Source organism: Spea bombifrons, chromosome 2 (assembly GCF_027358695.1).
Source record: "Spea bombifrons isolate aSpeBom1 chromosome 2, aSpeBom1.2.pri, whole genome shotgun sequence".
In the NCBI taxonomy this organism is placed as follows: domain Eukaryota; kingdom Metazoa; phylum Chordata; class Amphibia; order Anura; family Pelobatidae; genus Spea; species Spea bombifrons.
In genome coordinates this window covers 74,470,146-74,486,670 of record NC_071088.1, presented here as the reverse complement: position 1 = coordinate 74,486,670, position 16,525 = coordinate 74,470,146, and the positions used below count along the sequence as shown (strand labels likewise).

Here is a 16,525-nt window from a genome sequence, read left to right as displayed (position 1 = left end):
AGCCTCCTCCTGTACTAAAGTGGTTAATCTCTAAAGGACAGGTTAACATATCGCTACCTACTCACTAGACTGAAAATAGGACACTGATCCTATGAGAAGTCTCATGACAAACATGCCCTATGGCTGCATTCCAAGGGCTGCGAGGCACGCGTACGCCAGCGCTCACTAAACACGGGGAATGGAAAACAGCTAAGTGTCTTACAGGTGCACAGATACCATTTCAGTCAATCACATGAAACACTCTGAAGGTCAGTTCTGCCACCGCAAAAGTCCCCGGGGGGAAAGAAACTCACAAAGATTTCATGTGTGGGGCCAAACTGCCTGAAATAAATACAAGCTTTGTGTGCGGCTGCGTACAACGCTTCAAAGGCAGAGTGAGTGCTCAGTAATAAACAAACAGGTCCTTCATGGCTAAACACTGACTCGTCTCTGTCCAGCACGCTTACAATTAAACTCGGCTTACCAAAGAAAAGGAAGATGAAGTCACCTGCCCAAGGTCACACGAATTGAGCAGAATTAAAAGACCCCGCAGTTTTAAGCAAAAGTTTTATTTCTATTCGCAGCAATGTACCAATTACATCTAGTATGAAACACAATGTGGACTACTTCCGTTTCCACCTGTACATATAGAGTAGTCTGACACTGACCTTGGGGCAGGAAGAAAAAAAAACCGGGTCACCCTTCCACTTAACCCCAGCTTCCAATGCGAGGGGAAGTGATAGCAATGCAACACACACCAGTACGGTGAACTTGGGAGTCATTTGACATCAATTCCTTGAATGACAAAGAAACACAGCCCAATGGAAAACTGAGCTGGGGCTGTTAGGCATACATTACAATAAGGGAACGTTTTTGCCTTTGCACTAGTTGGAAAGGCTGTTTCAAAAGAATGCTGTGGTTAAAGGGTTATTGTCACATCTGAGATAAAACCCCAATTCATTAATAAAACCATCTTTGACTTATGTTGGTATTTTACGTTCTTAAGTTATTCGGGTCTATACTGTGTGCGTTAAAATCCTATCGCTAACCAAGGCAGGAGGTTGTGGCACACTTTCCAGACTCTGATTTACTAGACTCCGGTTATAGCGTGGGTGTACAACCATGGTGTTCCCCTGTAAAGCTATTGCCACAGATATCTTGGGATGAGCCAGTAATATAAAACTAGGTGCAGCAGGAAGATTGACAGCTCCTGCATACAGAATTTTTATATTAAAATCTACGCAAGAACAGAGTTAAAACGCTGGATAGGGGTTGACATGGAATTTAAAAGTTCCCCTTTAAGCAGCTTTTTCATGGGACATAATACAGCCGATTAGCAGCAGATGAGGCACCAAAAGTCTTCAGTAAGTTCTTGCCTTGGCGTGTTCATAGGAAATCCTTAATCTATGCTAGCTTCAAACTGACTCAGGATTCAGCTTCTACAAAGCAATAAACAGCGGATACTTGTGTGTTGCTTGGGCAGCCTGGTGAAGACATTGACTTCCATTCCAACAAGTATTTTAGTAGTATATGTTCCCTGAGCCTGGTAGCGTACATTATGAGGATACAAGACTAAGGGATGTTGAGATAATATGTTTAATGGTTAAATGAGCCGCTTCTACAGGACGCTAGCATTATGCTTGTTTAAACTGGTCCAGAAATCTTACCGCCTACAAACTAATTGTAAAATAAGATTTACAAGTGACTAGAAAAACCAGTCGGGCCCCCTTTAGAGGTTTTACATTTTAATTTAGTAAATAAAGCTGGGATCCAGGAACTGCCCATTGAAGAGATTAACCCGTAGAAGAAAACAATGTAAAAGCGTCATTTAATGAAAGTTGCGCCCCTTCCCCCAACCGATCTTGGAGCTGTTGCTCTGAGAAAAAAAAAAAAACATTCTACGCCCACCGTCTGGGAGTAGATGAAATAAAGCATAAATCAGTAGGTTTTCCCCTCAGCGTGATACTTTAATTGCTTTCATGTGCTTTCAGTTATGAAGCTTCATAAGATTGCTGATGTAAGTAATGTTTATCCTAGATAGGTCTCTGTATTAAAAGTACACAGGCAGCTGTCACTGCACCGTCGAATGTAACCATGTAGCTGCTGGGAATTACTCAATCACAGAAACAACAAGAGGTCTAACAGGGGCAGACAGTTAATATGAACAATATTGGAAATATGTCTGGGTAAAAGAATATACCTAGTTCATTCTCCTATAAAAGAAAAAAAAATAACCTTCCTTGGCACCAAACCCGATTGTCCAGGTTAGAATGCTCAATTAGTCACTCAATATATCAGCATTATCAACATATCAGTTTATTAGGTAAAAACACAAGAAAGAATAAAAAAACGGCAGATCTGGTCCAGTTGAACAGCACCTTTAACAAGTAACGGCACATAGGTAGATATGACAGATATCAGTTACTGGGCGAGCTGCACACACAGAATGCATGCATATACAGGGTTCTTCACAGACACTGTCAGGATGCCTGCACTGTATTGCGGCTCTCTCGCCAATACGACTATGGGAGAACTGCGAAACTGAATTCTCTCTCGCTCGATAAGGGAAGATGCTTTAAATTAAAGGAACAGTTACACTCCAAGTGCAGTGGCCTCTCAGCCAGACCTCGGTGATGGACGATCTGCAGATTTGTTTAAAAAAAAAAAAAATCTTGCCAGTAAAGCACTCTTGCTGTTTGTGATACCAAGCTTTCTGTCTTTAGCCAAGGATATAATTGTTTTTTGTTAATTACATGGGGATAAAGTCATTTCATGGAATCCACTTCCGCAGAAGAGGTAGTTGGGAATTCTCAAGCTTCAATTATAAAAAGAACCTTACTTTATTGCGTGTGCAGTTCTTATCTATTCTGAGATAGCACATGTCAATATAATATACTTTTTATTCATAACTGAGGGTATACACAATTAGCCGTTGCTATAACAAAACTAAGGTATTACTGGGAACGACATGTTACGGTATTACTCACGGGCCCTATAACATTATTCATAAACACTGAAGGTAATCTAATTAGGTTTGCAACACTGTTACAAATAAATACCAGTCGCTATTTCATAATTCTGTTTTTTGTTTCCTATTCTTACCCGCCTGGTGGAAACATAATGGCTAAATGTGTTAGGTTAAGGTTATATGTAAAAATGATTTAGACCCTACGCGTCCAAGAGCAGATGGAGTCTTTAGTCCAAGTTGATCCCTTTTTATTGGGCCAACATTCAAAAACATGTAGCATCACTTAAGCGCTTGAGACCTCAAATGTTTCTTCTTCAGATGAAAGAAAGGACATCTGAAGTCCTAAAAACATATGTGATTCTACATCTTCTAATGCGTTGGCCAAATAAAGGGTATCACCTTGTGATGATGCAAGGCAGGTACCTAAAAGAAACAAGAGTATGGAAAACCACCATGTAAGCTATGGCTAAAAGCACTACGTTTATAGCTTTTTATGATGTTTTGGAGCATTCTAAATGTATAATTATTTCTTTTTAAGTAATAACATGGAGCCTTTTATCTGGGTTCACTCTATGGGTTGAAAGTCAACACATCCAAATAAATGAATATACTTTTTGTCACAGAGCATCAGATTCATCTATACTAAGTAAAGCGAGGCTTACCTGCACATCGTAAAGGGCCACAATGTTTTCATGTTGTAGCTCCTAGAAAGAAAAAAACACAGAATGTTGATACTAGGTTTAAATGTATCAAATGCACTCCCCAGGAACAGGATAAGAAGACCTATATACAGACTACAGAATAGTCATTACAAAAAACCATAACCAGGTGCCTGCAAATAACCAAAGAGAAGGGAGTTTACAGAACAAGATGATGGAAACACTGATTGGGGTTTATTCACTAAAGAGGGACTTATCCGGAGAGCTGCAGTTTCATCTCACCAAGATTGCCTTGTATATGGCACAGTTAAATCAACAACTCCTGCTTTAGTGAATGAACCCCAATATGTCTTCAGACACATCTAGGAGGTGCCACAATCTACAGATACAAACTCCAACTGTCTGTTTTGCGGACAAGGTTTATTTTGAGAATTACGGTATATTTGGGTAACAAGTTTGATAAAAGTCCTCCATAATCAGTGCTAGTATTATGCATTACTATGCGGGGTATATGACATTGTACCCCATCGAATATAAGCACAGGTAGCATTAATTTTAAAGGAGCATTAATCCATATTTTTCCGGAGGAGCAAAGGGACGTAAGGGGGGCTGATGCAACTCAGATAAACAAATAGTCCTACCAGAAAAAAACAACACGAGTGTTCCTGAGACAGGTTCATATTTATAGACGGGGTCATCCAGCTCAGTCCGACCTGTCTGCTCTGATACACAATGTGATGGGGACTCTTTAGGGTTTGCAATGTTTCTGAGCTAGGAATCACACCACATCGGGGGAAAGTACCAACAGCTACAAAAGAGACTCATCAAAATTCTGAAAGGAGATGAAAGCTCATCACATATCTCCAAACACGCAAGTCGGAAAATCTTGCGGTACGTTATGGATGAATCCTAAGTTGTGTTTGATAAGAAAACAAATGTCTACAAGACATCAGTACTCTTACACGGAGGAATGCACCTGTCTAGTGAGATATGTATCAATTAAGTTATTAAAGGAGAGATTAGGTGGTGGTCACTTAAATGAATACAAATGCAGTACATGTATACAGATGTATACAGATTTATTAAACTGGACAAAAACAGCTGCTGGCACAGACAGCTTCCTCCTTAATAGTGATGATGTCATCAAGACAGATAGATGATGTGTGCTGAAGGCTTGGAAATAGTTGCAATGTATGTGCTGGATGGGAGATCCTAGCATATATATGTCTTTACAGTGTAATTAAAGAGCAGCACATGCTCGCTCACGCGTGGCTGTATGACTAAGAACAAAAACACTAAAAGAGGGAACACCAGCAGAGCGTGCAGGAGCGGAGAGGAACGGGTGCTGCATCTAACAAACACGCTGACATCACAACGGGGAGGGGCAAACTGGGCATGGATTCTTCCACGCTGACATGCCAACTGCTATTTATTTGGGATTACACAATTTAAGTGGAAAAACATATTATGCCTCACTGACAACAAACAGGAAATGTTTCATAGGATAAGCTAAGAAAAAAATAAACAACATCATTAGGATCATAAGATGCAGCAAGTCCTCGACTTGCGTAAGTGGATCGTTCCACAGCTCTATGTGCAAGCTGAGTTTTACGTAACTCGGAGACATGTTTTATTATATAGAGTATCGTACGTTGCCAATTTGTTCCATAAATTCCGTACATTGTTTGCACACATCATACATTTTTTACGCAAGTCCGGATCTATGTATGTCTGTAGTGTAAATGCTTATAATGAATCAAATAAGTCACTTTAAAGTTACTGATTACAAGATGATTATTAGTTTATATGAAGCATATATATATATATATATATATATATATATATATATATATACACACACACACACCATATATATATATATATATATATATATATATACATACAGTATATATATATATATATATATATATATATATAGGTTATTGTAAGCAAAAAGAGGGATGTCAGGAATACATTGTTAGAATGTTCTGCGTTTTCACAGGGAGGGAGGGAATTTTATCTTTGGAGGGAAGATGTAACATGACTCTTCTCTTCTACAACCAGAAATTTTAAACATTGGCCACATGCTGATCAGCTGTCCCAGCAGATTACTGTATTTATAAAAAATGGACTCCTGTGTCAAACATTATGTAGAATTTGCCTTGTAAGGCACTGGCCTAAAAATCAATTCTCTTCTACAGCACATATCTTTAAACGAGGGCCCTGTAAAGATTTGGCTTTTCCGAATTGAATCGCTGCTGCTGATTCAAATTTGATTCAAATTCTTCAAAGATTTGAAAATGTCAAATCTCACGCGTCACTGCCTCACTCCATCGATCGGCCCTTTTGTGCACAGAAAACGCACAAAAGGACTGACAGGTAGAAATTAGCACAGCCCTCACTTATAACCAATACGCTATGACATCATATTCCAGAACTTAAGACATAACCAGTGAGTGAGGACAACAAGACAGCCGCAGATGAGAGCGGTCACCAGCTGCTGAATGAGCCCTTCCCCCAAAAAAAAGATAGGTGTGAGTTTGTGTGCGTGTATGTATGTATGTATATATGTATGTGTGTATGATATATCCACCACACCTACAGAACAATAAAGGATCCTTATCCTATATAATGATATATATATATAGCCAAACAATGATAATGAGTATTGTTTATTGTAATCAATCCATAATTGAACTGATGAACAGGAGCATGTTAGCGCCTCAGAGTTTCCTGTAGAGTTATGGAAGCCCCATTACAAGAGTTCTAGCTGTCATTGTTACTGTGATTGATGTATGCTTTGGTTACTGAACCAATGGGGAAGAAACGATCTGGATCACAGGAATATGTATTTTATTGTTTTATTCCATATTTTATTTTGGAAATCTGCAAACCTTACATTATAAAGCACTGTAAAATACTTTAACAGGGACCAAACAATCCGGTTTCCATACAATTATTGATACCTACTTACATTAAGTGTAGGACATTTAGCAACTGAGGGCGATCTAACGTATCTGGTTATGTGGGAACTAAAGGCTAACTCACAATCTAGAGCGATGCACAAGAAGATGACACAGGACTATTAGTGACAATACTCGCAAAATCCATAAATATCAATAAAGAGATACATTCTATTTTAATAGAGCTATGGTGACTCTGTTGGCGACAAAACTAGATCAACAAAAATAAGCACACGTTGTACCAACATATTCTGCACGCTGTCAATTTAACATTTATCTTTGATAAAATATTTTAATGTACATGACATAATCCACACCAAATACAAATGTGTAAATATCCCAATATATATATATATATATATATATATATATATATATATATACACACACATACACACACATATATGTACACATACAGATAAATGATTAGCATGTGCACTCTTATGGGGGGAATATGGATATCTGTTTGCAATAAGCCTTGGCAATAAAGTTGTATTTATTTCGGTTTACCTAGTGCAAGAGCAAAATAGCTTTCCAGCACCAAAAAGCAGTAAACCAATCAGAAGAAGATTGTTTTGTCACTGTTTCATGGCATCTGTTTATCGAAGACAGAATAATCCTCTTTGTGGCATTAATTTACATGTTAAGCACCCAGAGGTTTATCTTTGCAGTTTGGCTTCTCAGATTAGAAAACCAGTTGACAAAGTTCATTTAGTGTCATAAATACGTGTCCCAGTTGGTAACCCAGAGTTTATCTAGAACTGGCCCTAGTTTTACTGTTAGATACCGTATTCACTAGATATCAAAACATCTAGTAATGGCTAATTTGAATATAATTTGAATGTACATTGGAACTAAATGTTTCTATTGTTTCACTTCCCCCTCAACCACCAACTAGATTGTTACCTCGGAAGAGCAGGGTCCTCTTCTACTTTTGTACCAGTTTGTTATTGTCTGTGACTTTAAACTATACCACTCTTATATCACTCTTCTTGGCACCACAGCACGCTTCACCAAAGGCACAGATGGGGCACCATTGGATTTTGTGTTGACTAGCAAGGGACACTTGAACTAAGTGTGTACTCAAGAGACCTATAATGTCTCTACAATAAGAAGGGAAGTATTTAATCCAGAATCTGTGACATAATACAGTAGAACCTATGTTTTCTGGGCTGTTTTTATGACTATGATGTATCTTTCTCGGTATATAGCCATATTGGTCCAAAAGAGTATGACGTCTTAAGGCAAAGATGATACCTTTTATTTTGCTGGCATAGAAAAAGATATAAATTCGTGTACATTTTTGGGACATGAAAGATCTTTTCTACAGGTAAAATAGCTATTAGATATCATCTTCAGCTAAAAACTCCATCATGACGCAAAGCACACAAATAATGTAATTAAACTAAAGAACCAAGCACAACAGCAAAGATATTTCTTGGTTCATTTTGTTCACCTGGGGGGGAGATGCATTCATTTTTAGTTCTTCCCCTTCATTAGATCTGGTTATAAAACGTTCACTGAACCCTGACAGATTCCTGTAGTCGGTTAAGGATTCATATGTTGAAAGCGCAATGGAAAACATGATGTGATTCACTGCAGAGAGAGTGTTTGCTTTTCATTAAAGGTTAACACATTCAGTCTTATTTTTAAGGTCATTAGGCCCTAAGAGGGGTTGAGGAGCATGGCACCATAACAGCCACCAGGATAGAAAACATTACCAGCTTATTGGTATTCATGTTGGAATTGAGTCACTGCATGTATAAGAATAGGACTATGAGTGGGATGTTCTTTTCCAACAATTGTGATGTAAAGTGTAAGAAATGACCCTTGCAACTCGACTATCAGAAGTCAGGCTGCATCCTAGCGATTGCGCTGCTCAGGGTTACAATGCATGAAGCTGATTGTTTGCAAAGAGTACAGGAGATCAGAAGACTCTCCTACAAGCTGCTTATAGTGCATGCATAATGGGAAAAGGGGCATATTCACGTTATAATCATGGAACATTCTGCACAAAATGGTAGAGAAAACATGTGCACCCCAAAATTCACCTCATTTATGCCATTATAGAGGGAAAAAGTTAACTGTGATCAAGAACTGACATGCGTAGAAAATTGCTTCTGAACAAGGGAACCTACAATCCCCAGATGTACGCTTCAGACCTTATGAGGCATGTGTTGGTGTCCCACTTGCACGAGGTGCAAGGAAGTCTACAAACTGACTCACGTGTAGTGTTGGGGAAAACATCAAGAGGTTCTCTAGGTTAAAAATATACATCCCTTGCTAGCTAAGACTAGATCACCTGGAACACAATGGTAGTAGGGCCGGACTGGGGGTGACTTGGTGGCCCTGACTCACCAAAGCCAGTGGCTGGACCTGAATGGTAAGGTCTTCAGTAGCGGTTTTAAAACCACTGCTCACAAACGTACTTCGTGAAATCCTTTGTACAAAAATGCGTGCGTTATATTTCATTTTCTTAAAATGAATAATTAGTTAGCCTGTAGTTTGTGCTGGCAGTTGACATTAGGCGAGAGAGATAAAAACAAGAATGATGTACTACAAAGGTTGATAAATTGCTGAAGACACATTTAATATGACCACAGAGTGTACATAAGCTGAGAGAACATTTTACTTACAATTAAATTTAGAATGTTCAAAACAGTATTTGGGATATGCCGTCATATCTATATGTACAAAATTCCAGCAGACACTATATGTCTTACTTTACCCAAAATGATCAACATGTAGAACTGTAACTTTACCCAGCTCCCCATATATGTTTTTATGCCCATATTCATCTAAAGGGTGCCATCGACAACAGGGGGGGGGCTGTACAGAAGCTAATATGGTTTATTATCTGAAAGTCATACTCTCACAACTTTGCATGAGGAAACACAGAATGAACTTCTTCTTATGATCAGGTTGGAGTCTATGAGGTTATTCAATAAAAAAAATCAATATTTCTCATAAACCCGGAGACGTGCTAGTAATTCTGCTGTCATAACATATGGATTTTAATGTTATACACATCCATCTTCTATATATCATTCAGAAGACCAGATGGCTTTAAACCAAAGCTTGGTTAAAGGGAACTGCATCCAAGACCACAGGTGACCACCAGAAAATGCATGTGGCCCCATAGTAAAGGAAGATCCTTGATCCTTACCTTCAAGATCTTTATTTCTTTACCAAGCAGGATCTGCGATTTGGACAAGTTCTTTTTATTGATGCTTTTTATAGCCACCTCCCAGTCTGTTTTCTATAAATAAAATAAAAAAGAGAGAGATTAGGCAAACTTTTTCTTTCTGGTCAGAGAAGAGCATGCACCATAAATAATTACGCAATGCAATTAAATAAATGCTATTGTTTTTTTTTTTTATCTTGTAGCATGTGGAAACATTGGCAGCAAGCACTTGGCCCATTTGCCAATTTCTTTTGCAGACGGTTATGCCCAGTCATTGACATACTTTTAAAGTAAATATTATTATCCAAAGTAGATTTCAAACAAAGTGACAGTGTACCCGGATGGGAAACATAATGTACCTGATGAACAATGCCTAACCACAACATATCTGTCAGGTGAGCAGCAAGCTTTTTTGTGATCAAGGGAGGCCTGGTAAGGTTACCATGGCAACACATGAACCTGTACTTAGGACGACTGGGCCCTTTAATTGTGGGTGCTTAAGAACCTACAGGGCAGAAATGTTTCTAATGTGGTCATGCCATATATATATATATGTTCTACAAACATTTAACACACTCACACTTCCACATCTGATCACCTGCTTCAAAACCTTTGATCCAAGACAGTCTCAGTCTTTGAGGTTCAAAATGGTCCTGGGTTAAACTACTAAACATGTATGTTCAATGACACACAGACTTAGCCGATTAATTATATGTCTGCTAGACATATCTTAACACACTGGATAGATTCTGGTCGTTGAAGACACAGAATTAAAAACTGATTGCCAACCTGATTGTGTGAGCTTTGTCCAGCAATTTATTCTGGCCTAGGGCAGCAGGTCTGGTGGGGTGGCAGTACACCTACTCCACAATAGAGGGTCACTGCTCAAAGGGTCTCTGATCTCAACTGGCCCATTTAGACTATGATCAGCATAGTCTCCATAAGATGCATTGCAAGGAGCTGGGCACCATTAAGACAGGGAGTGATGGCATTTGACGTGAAGTGGGCAGCAGGGGGTGCTGCTCTGTGTCAGGTCTAGGGCAGCACCAAAGACCCATATACCTTTTATAAATTATGTGACCGAGATGAAAATAAACTTGGCTGTGTTGAGCGGTGGTCAATGCAATTTGACTGAGGCCTAGCCTTCGGAACCTAGTGCCAAGTTTGTTTCTCGCTTCCATCAGCTGGTCTGCCATAGACTAAATTTATTTATATATACTGTCAGATTTAATGTTTTAACAACAACCAAGATGGTTTCCATAATGTTTTCCATAATGAAAACTATCAGACTGTAACTGTTATTGCACAACGCGTAACTAAGGTGGCTCTATCTAGTCTGACAAACTCTGTGTTTATATTATATTATAGCAGCATACAAACAGATAAGGAGGTCTTGTTCTTGCCAAACTGTGATTAAACAGGTAAACCATTTTCTACTTGACTTCAGAGCACTGTTTTGCAGTGAGTGAGTCACCTGCACTGGACCTTCATTAACTTTTACAGCTGTCTCAAAGACTGGAGTGAATTCAATGCATTCCAGATGAACCTTTTTGTCATTCTATCCAGTATGGTATATAGGTATATAAAAAAAATATATACTAGACTGGATGGCTTAAATTAAACTCTAATATTATTTAGGTACTTTAACAATTTGGGTATGGGTTTGACTTTAAAAGAGGATCACTCCAGGAATACTTTATCTACTAGTTCTCCATCTCCATAGAAATAAAGGGTTGGAGTTTATAAGTAGTCCTATTTCCCTACTTTGCATCTTGGACCAGTGACGTATCCTGGGCCAGGCCTATTCTACATATGTAGTATGAAATGCATTCAGTGCCAAAGCAGATATTTAAGTGAAAAACTGCCTCATTTATTTTTAAAAAGGTACTTAAATCTCAATGTACAGAGACTGCGTCTGTCAGCATTTTGGACAAGCTCATCAAGGGCCTCATTATGGTCTCTAAGGAGCAGTTCCATCTCTGAGCGCCATTACCAAATGATACCAAATACCCACATCCAAGTGGGAGTGAGGTTACAATAATAATTTCTTACAACGCAATTTCACATGGCAAAAATATTGTATTACTTCTGTTTTTAAACGTGTTCTCACGTTAACGTCTATTCCAATATGACAAAAAAAAGATGTTACGCAGCTGGTGATCTCACTACTGTCAATGTCCTGCTCCCCACTCTCCACTCTCCATAATGATAATACCATTAAGGATGATTACCTACAGCCAGAACGCACAAATAGGTATCAGTGAATAGATTTTTCTACCTTGTACTATGTACACCTGTACACATGCGTCCTACGTATAAACTGCTTCTGAGGTTGCGATATTGCTCACAGACCCACAATCCCAGAATTCTCGATAGCGTATATATGAATAGGATCAGCATTACCATTAATGACCAGCGTGTTCTTTATTTGTCAGGCTATCACAACAAGCTTTAAATGGATTAAACACATAAGATGTCAATAAAGCAATTTACCACGTGTCTAAAGCCATCCATCAGCACAACCGTAAGGCTTCGGTTACAGGTATATAATTATATGAAACTCATTATAACCCAGGCCAGCTTCTCTGTGGTGCGTTGTTCATTTGTTAAAGGGAAGAATACCACAGTACTGTCTGAGCGGTCACTCTGTGGGAACCATGCAAGCCTATAACCCACCACTAGCTGGTGTTTCTGATGTCACGTCGGTTCGGAGCTTCCAGGAGAATTAAATATTCCATTTCCCTTATATCACTGATTTAGCAAAGGCCAACCACAGCGAGCTCATCCTACAAAAAGAGCTTAGCTAACCCTGCAAAGCGCATAGATGAATCAGTCGGAAGAAACTACCACATTACCTATATGCTATGTAGGGCCAATTAAGGTCTTCTTTCATTGGGAATCTCACCAGGGTTCGCCTTTGATAATGCACAGTGATATAAGGGTTTACTCTACTATCTTGCAAACTCCTTCTTTAGTGAATAGACCATGTCGTCCTTTAACTTCATCTGCAAACCTCTCCCTAAGACAAACCAGGTCAGCATCCTGACATGACCCAAATGAAAATCAGCACAGACGCAAGGGATAAAGTAACGCTGGGCATAACCATCTGCAAAAGTGAAGAGTAAACCATAACTAATGGAGAAGAAAATTTTTCTAGAAGACCAACAACCTTGATTTCTACCCTCAACCATTTCCATTGCCAGCAATATTATAGTTACCTTCCTGTGGCGCCCCTTGAAGACCACGGCAAAGGCCCCATGACCAATGAGATCCTTTCTACTGTACTCAAAATCTCCCACCACCTCCATCCTTAGGTCAAAGGCTCAGGAATAAACATTCAGTGAATCAAGAAGCAGTTTCTCCTTTTCTCCCACAAGGTGATAATAAACTGGAACCAATCTTTTTGAAAAAAAGTCTTCCAACAAAACTGGTGATAGCATCATGGGTGGCCCCGTCCAGGACCCAACAAACTCTCTTTAATGTTGTGATGTCAAATGGTTTTCTGTCATCAGCATGCTGTACATTTCCACCACAAGTGACAAGTGATCCAGCACTGTCAAACACCAATTTCACGTTAATGTTAGAAATCTTCCTTTGTGTCTGTGACAAATGGCTTCATAGTTGTAATAAGAACTGGATAAGCTTCAGATTGCAATTGCAGTCAATTGGATGAACAGCTTTACTTGCTTATTTAAATAATTTAAGAACTGATGATGTGTTTGCACGCCTGATTTTGCTGACTTAAGGGATAATGGTCCCAGAAAGATGCTGGCATGGAAAGGTGCTGGTGTTAAGTTTCTTGCACTAGTTTACAAGATACAGGATTTCACACTCCTGGTTTCTTGTTGATGTCTCAAAGCTCATAGTCCCTAGAAATGTCTATTTACTGGAGCTGAGATATCCACTCCCACAGAGGCTGTTGCTGTGTGTGAGCTCCTCAGATGCTCGATCACCCCAGTGGGGCAAAGGCTGTCTCTATGTGACAAAATACAACACCCCAGTAGATACAATACAACATCACAGTAAAAGAGGCGATCCGCAGTGGCTTCTTCTGCTGGCTGGCAGGGAGAGAAGAAGGCACCAGGCTCCACAACGTCTTCACAGCCTCCTGTTTCTTTGTGTCTCGCCCTGCGGACTATGCTGCTTCTTGGTACAACAGTGTGAAGCATGTAACAGACACAGAGGGGTTAACCAATGATTGATTCCTCTTGTTTATTGTTGTTTAGTAGACACGACATAAGCACCATGTAAAACCAACAGCGTAATCCGTGGGAACAAAGGCGAAGCGGGCAGGAGACTTCACTAGACACCTTGTAAACAGAAGAGCAGTGTGCCTATTACTGATCGGTCTTCCTCCTCCCACAGTTCCCGTCAGCCCCATCACACTCCCTAACGTCAAGCGCTCTGCGACACTGCCTATATAGGACGCATCACGCACTATTTAGATTTGAGCTTCCGCTGCCTTCAAATAGTCCGGGATTATTTTACGTTTTTTTTTTATTACAGCAAAACGTAATCTGCAGAAAATGATGGACATATCCGATGCTTCTATATGACTGTTAGATAAGTGCAGTGTACAGAATATCTGCCGTTAATAAATCTCAATACAATGCGAAGCCTGGATAACTGACCTACTTTTTTGCTAGGCAGCTTCGAGTGGAAAAGGACCTGAATGAAACCAGGCGGAGTGATCCCTCTTAGCATCACGTTTTAACGTTTTTTTGACCTCACTTCCGCTCAGAGTCAGACAAGGACAGTGTCATGAGAGGGGGCGATGTCAGCTTAGCTCCACAGTGACAGCCTATGAACGGTAGCTGCTGTCACACGTGTAGTTGCTAGGGGATAGGTTGATATGACTTATTCTCTGCTCATAAAATAGCAGACCTATCAGAGACGTTCACGTGACGAATCATGTCAGGCTTCAGTAATGTGCATGGTGATGCAGGATATGCACCTGCTATAATGCATCTCATAGCTACAGAAAAGTCCCAATAATGGCACAAAAAGGCCCAGATATTTTTGGGACTTCTGGAAAATATTCATGGCATTAATAGGTTTAACATTACATTCTGTGTGCTGTATAGGAATTCATTTATTTTTGGCCCATATATCATAATAGATATATCTTGATAAAGCTCTGGTATATGGACCCAAACGTCAATGGTTTATTCCACTGAATAAAAACGATTCTATATGGAGAAGGCCCATGTGCATGTTCACGATGGATTTGTATTGATGGGCTATATGGCACTGTTATAGTCGTTTAGATTGCATAAGGTTTTTCGTTATATATAATGTTTTATAGTTTCAAGCATTTTTAATTTGAGATAAAAAAAATGTTGCAGCCATTTTTTCAAGGTATTTCCTTCTAAGCAAAGAAAAATGAATTTAAGTGTCCCAGCCGGTATATAATACTGTCAATACTGGCATGTATGTCCATAAAGTTCCTTGGTTTTCACTAACATTGCAGAGTTCAACAGCTGCAGATATGTCATTACAAAATAAGGTGTCATCGTTTCTAAAGGCGTAGTATAGATATCACTTCTTGGCTTTTGGCTGAGATGAAGTAAGCACCTGTGAGGGGGGAAAGCTCGGTCCAATGGCCTTAAGGCCAAGCAGGTTCAAGAAGGCTTGGGTACACTTAGGGACCCTTATTTGGTCTGCCAGGGTACTCATCATAAGTTGTGTAGGGACACTATTTCACTTCAGAAGCATGCATTTTATGTTGTTTTTGAGCACTTGTATTTTCTTGATATGGATTCACTGAAAACGCCACAGTTGAGCCAGGTCCCTGAATACTCTTCTTCTTGGGCACCACTCATCCTTGAAGACTTAAGTGAGGTAGACGATTCGGCCTTTTGCTGTACTGGTGGTGCCTGCACATCATCTTTACCACCTAAAGCTTTATTATAGTAATATGCAAATACATAAAGTCAGGGGAATATGTTGTGGTAGCGTGGGGAATCTAGCAGTGTTGTATAAACAGTGACAGCTGTTTTCATGCATCATAACATAGTACAACATTACCTATGTAGCATTTTAGAATAGAACATAAGACATTACATTTTTTGACTGTTTTGACCTTGTGAATGTAATTAATTTAGATCTGTACATGTTGTGTTTCAGTGCTGGTCAACTGCCCATTTAAAGAACTTACAAAGTAATATGCAATCTTGCTTGGTGGGGCTTCATGGGGCACTGGATTGTCCCTTCTTGTTCTCAGGAACCTGATTATTCTTCCCTATTAGGTTATTTTCCCCCCTTTTGTTAGATTACTACTCCAGTTTGGTATTCAGACATGGTATGGATGAGGTGATGAGAAGGGACAACACTTCAAGGGAATTATCGTGCTAGTTTTGACACTGATCTTGGTTTCACAAAGGACCTTTTAATTTTAAATCAAATATCTCAACACTTACACAGAAAAATAAAAAGCACAAGGCTAAGGTGGTTTAAAATTCTGAATAATAATGTTAGGTGACAGTCTGGTTTTCAGTTTTACTTTGGAAAACCCAGATATAAACCTCTTGTAGAAAATGTCTTTTTTGGACAAATTACATTACAACTTCGGATCACTGCATACTAGCATGGATTAAAAATGTGTTCATGCGTGCTGACCAGCTATATCAGCTATATGTATAACAATAGGGATACATTATTGGCTTCTTGGGTTCACCATGCTACCCTCATATCCCATACATGTTTGTTTTTGAAAGGCAAATAAACATATTCGGTTATGCTAAAATAACAATAGGCAAGGTAACAGTTAGTG

General features: G+C 39.3%; 1 protein-coding gene across 2 annotated transcripts in view; it reads right to left on the bottom strand.

Moving 5' to 3' along the window:
* The window catches only part of ULK2 (unc-51 like autophagy activating kinase 2), a 56,401-nt gene extending 42,649 nt beyond the window's left edge, over window positions 1-13,752 (bottom strand). For both annotated transcript variants that reach the window (XM_053454811.1, XM_053454812.1), the window contains exons 1-3: window positions 12,972-13,752; window positions 9,736-9,828; window positions 3,610-3,651 (exon numbers count right to left, since the gene is read on the bottom strand). In XM_053454811.1, coding sequence (XP_053310786.1) covers window positions 3,610-3,651; window positions 9,736-9,828; window positions 12,972-13,061 — 225 coding nt within the window. In that variant the 5' untranslated portion in view covers window positions 13,062-13,752. The remainder of the gene's footprint in view (window positions 1-3,609; window positions 3,652-9,735; window positions 9,829-12,971) is intronic.
* Between the last annotated feature and the right edge of the window lie 2,773 nt (window positions 13,753-16,525).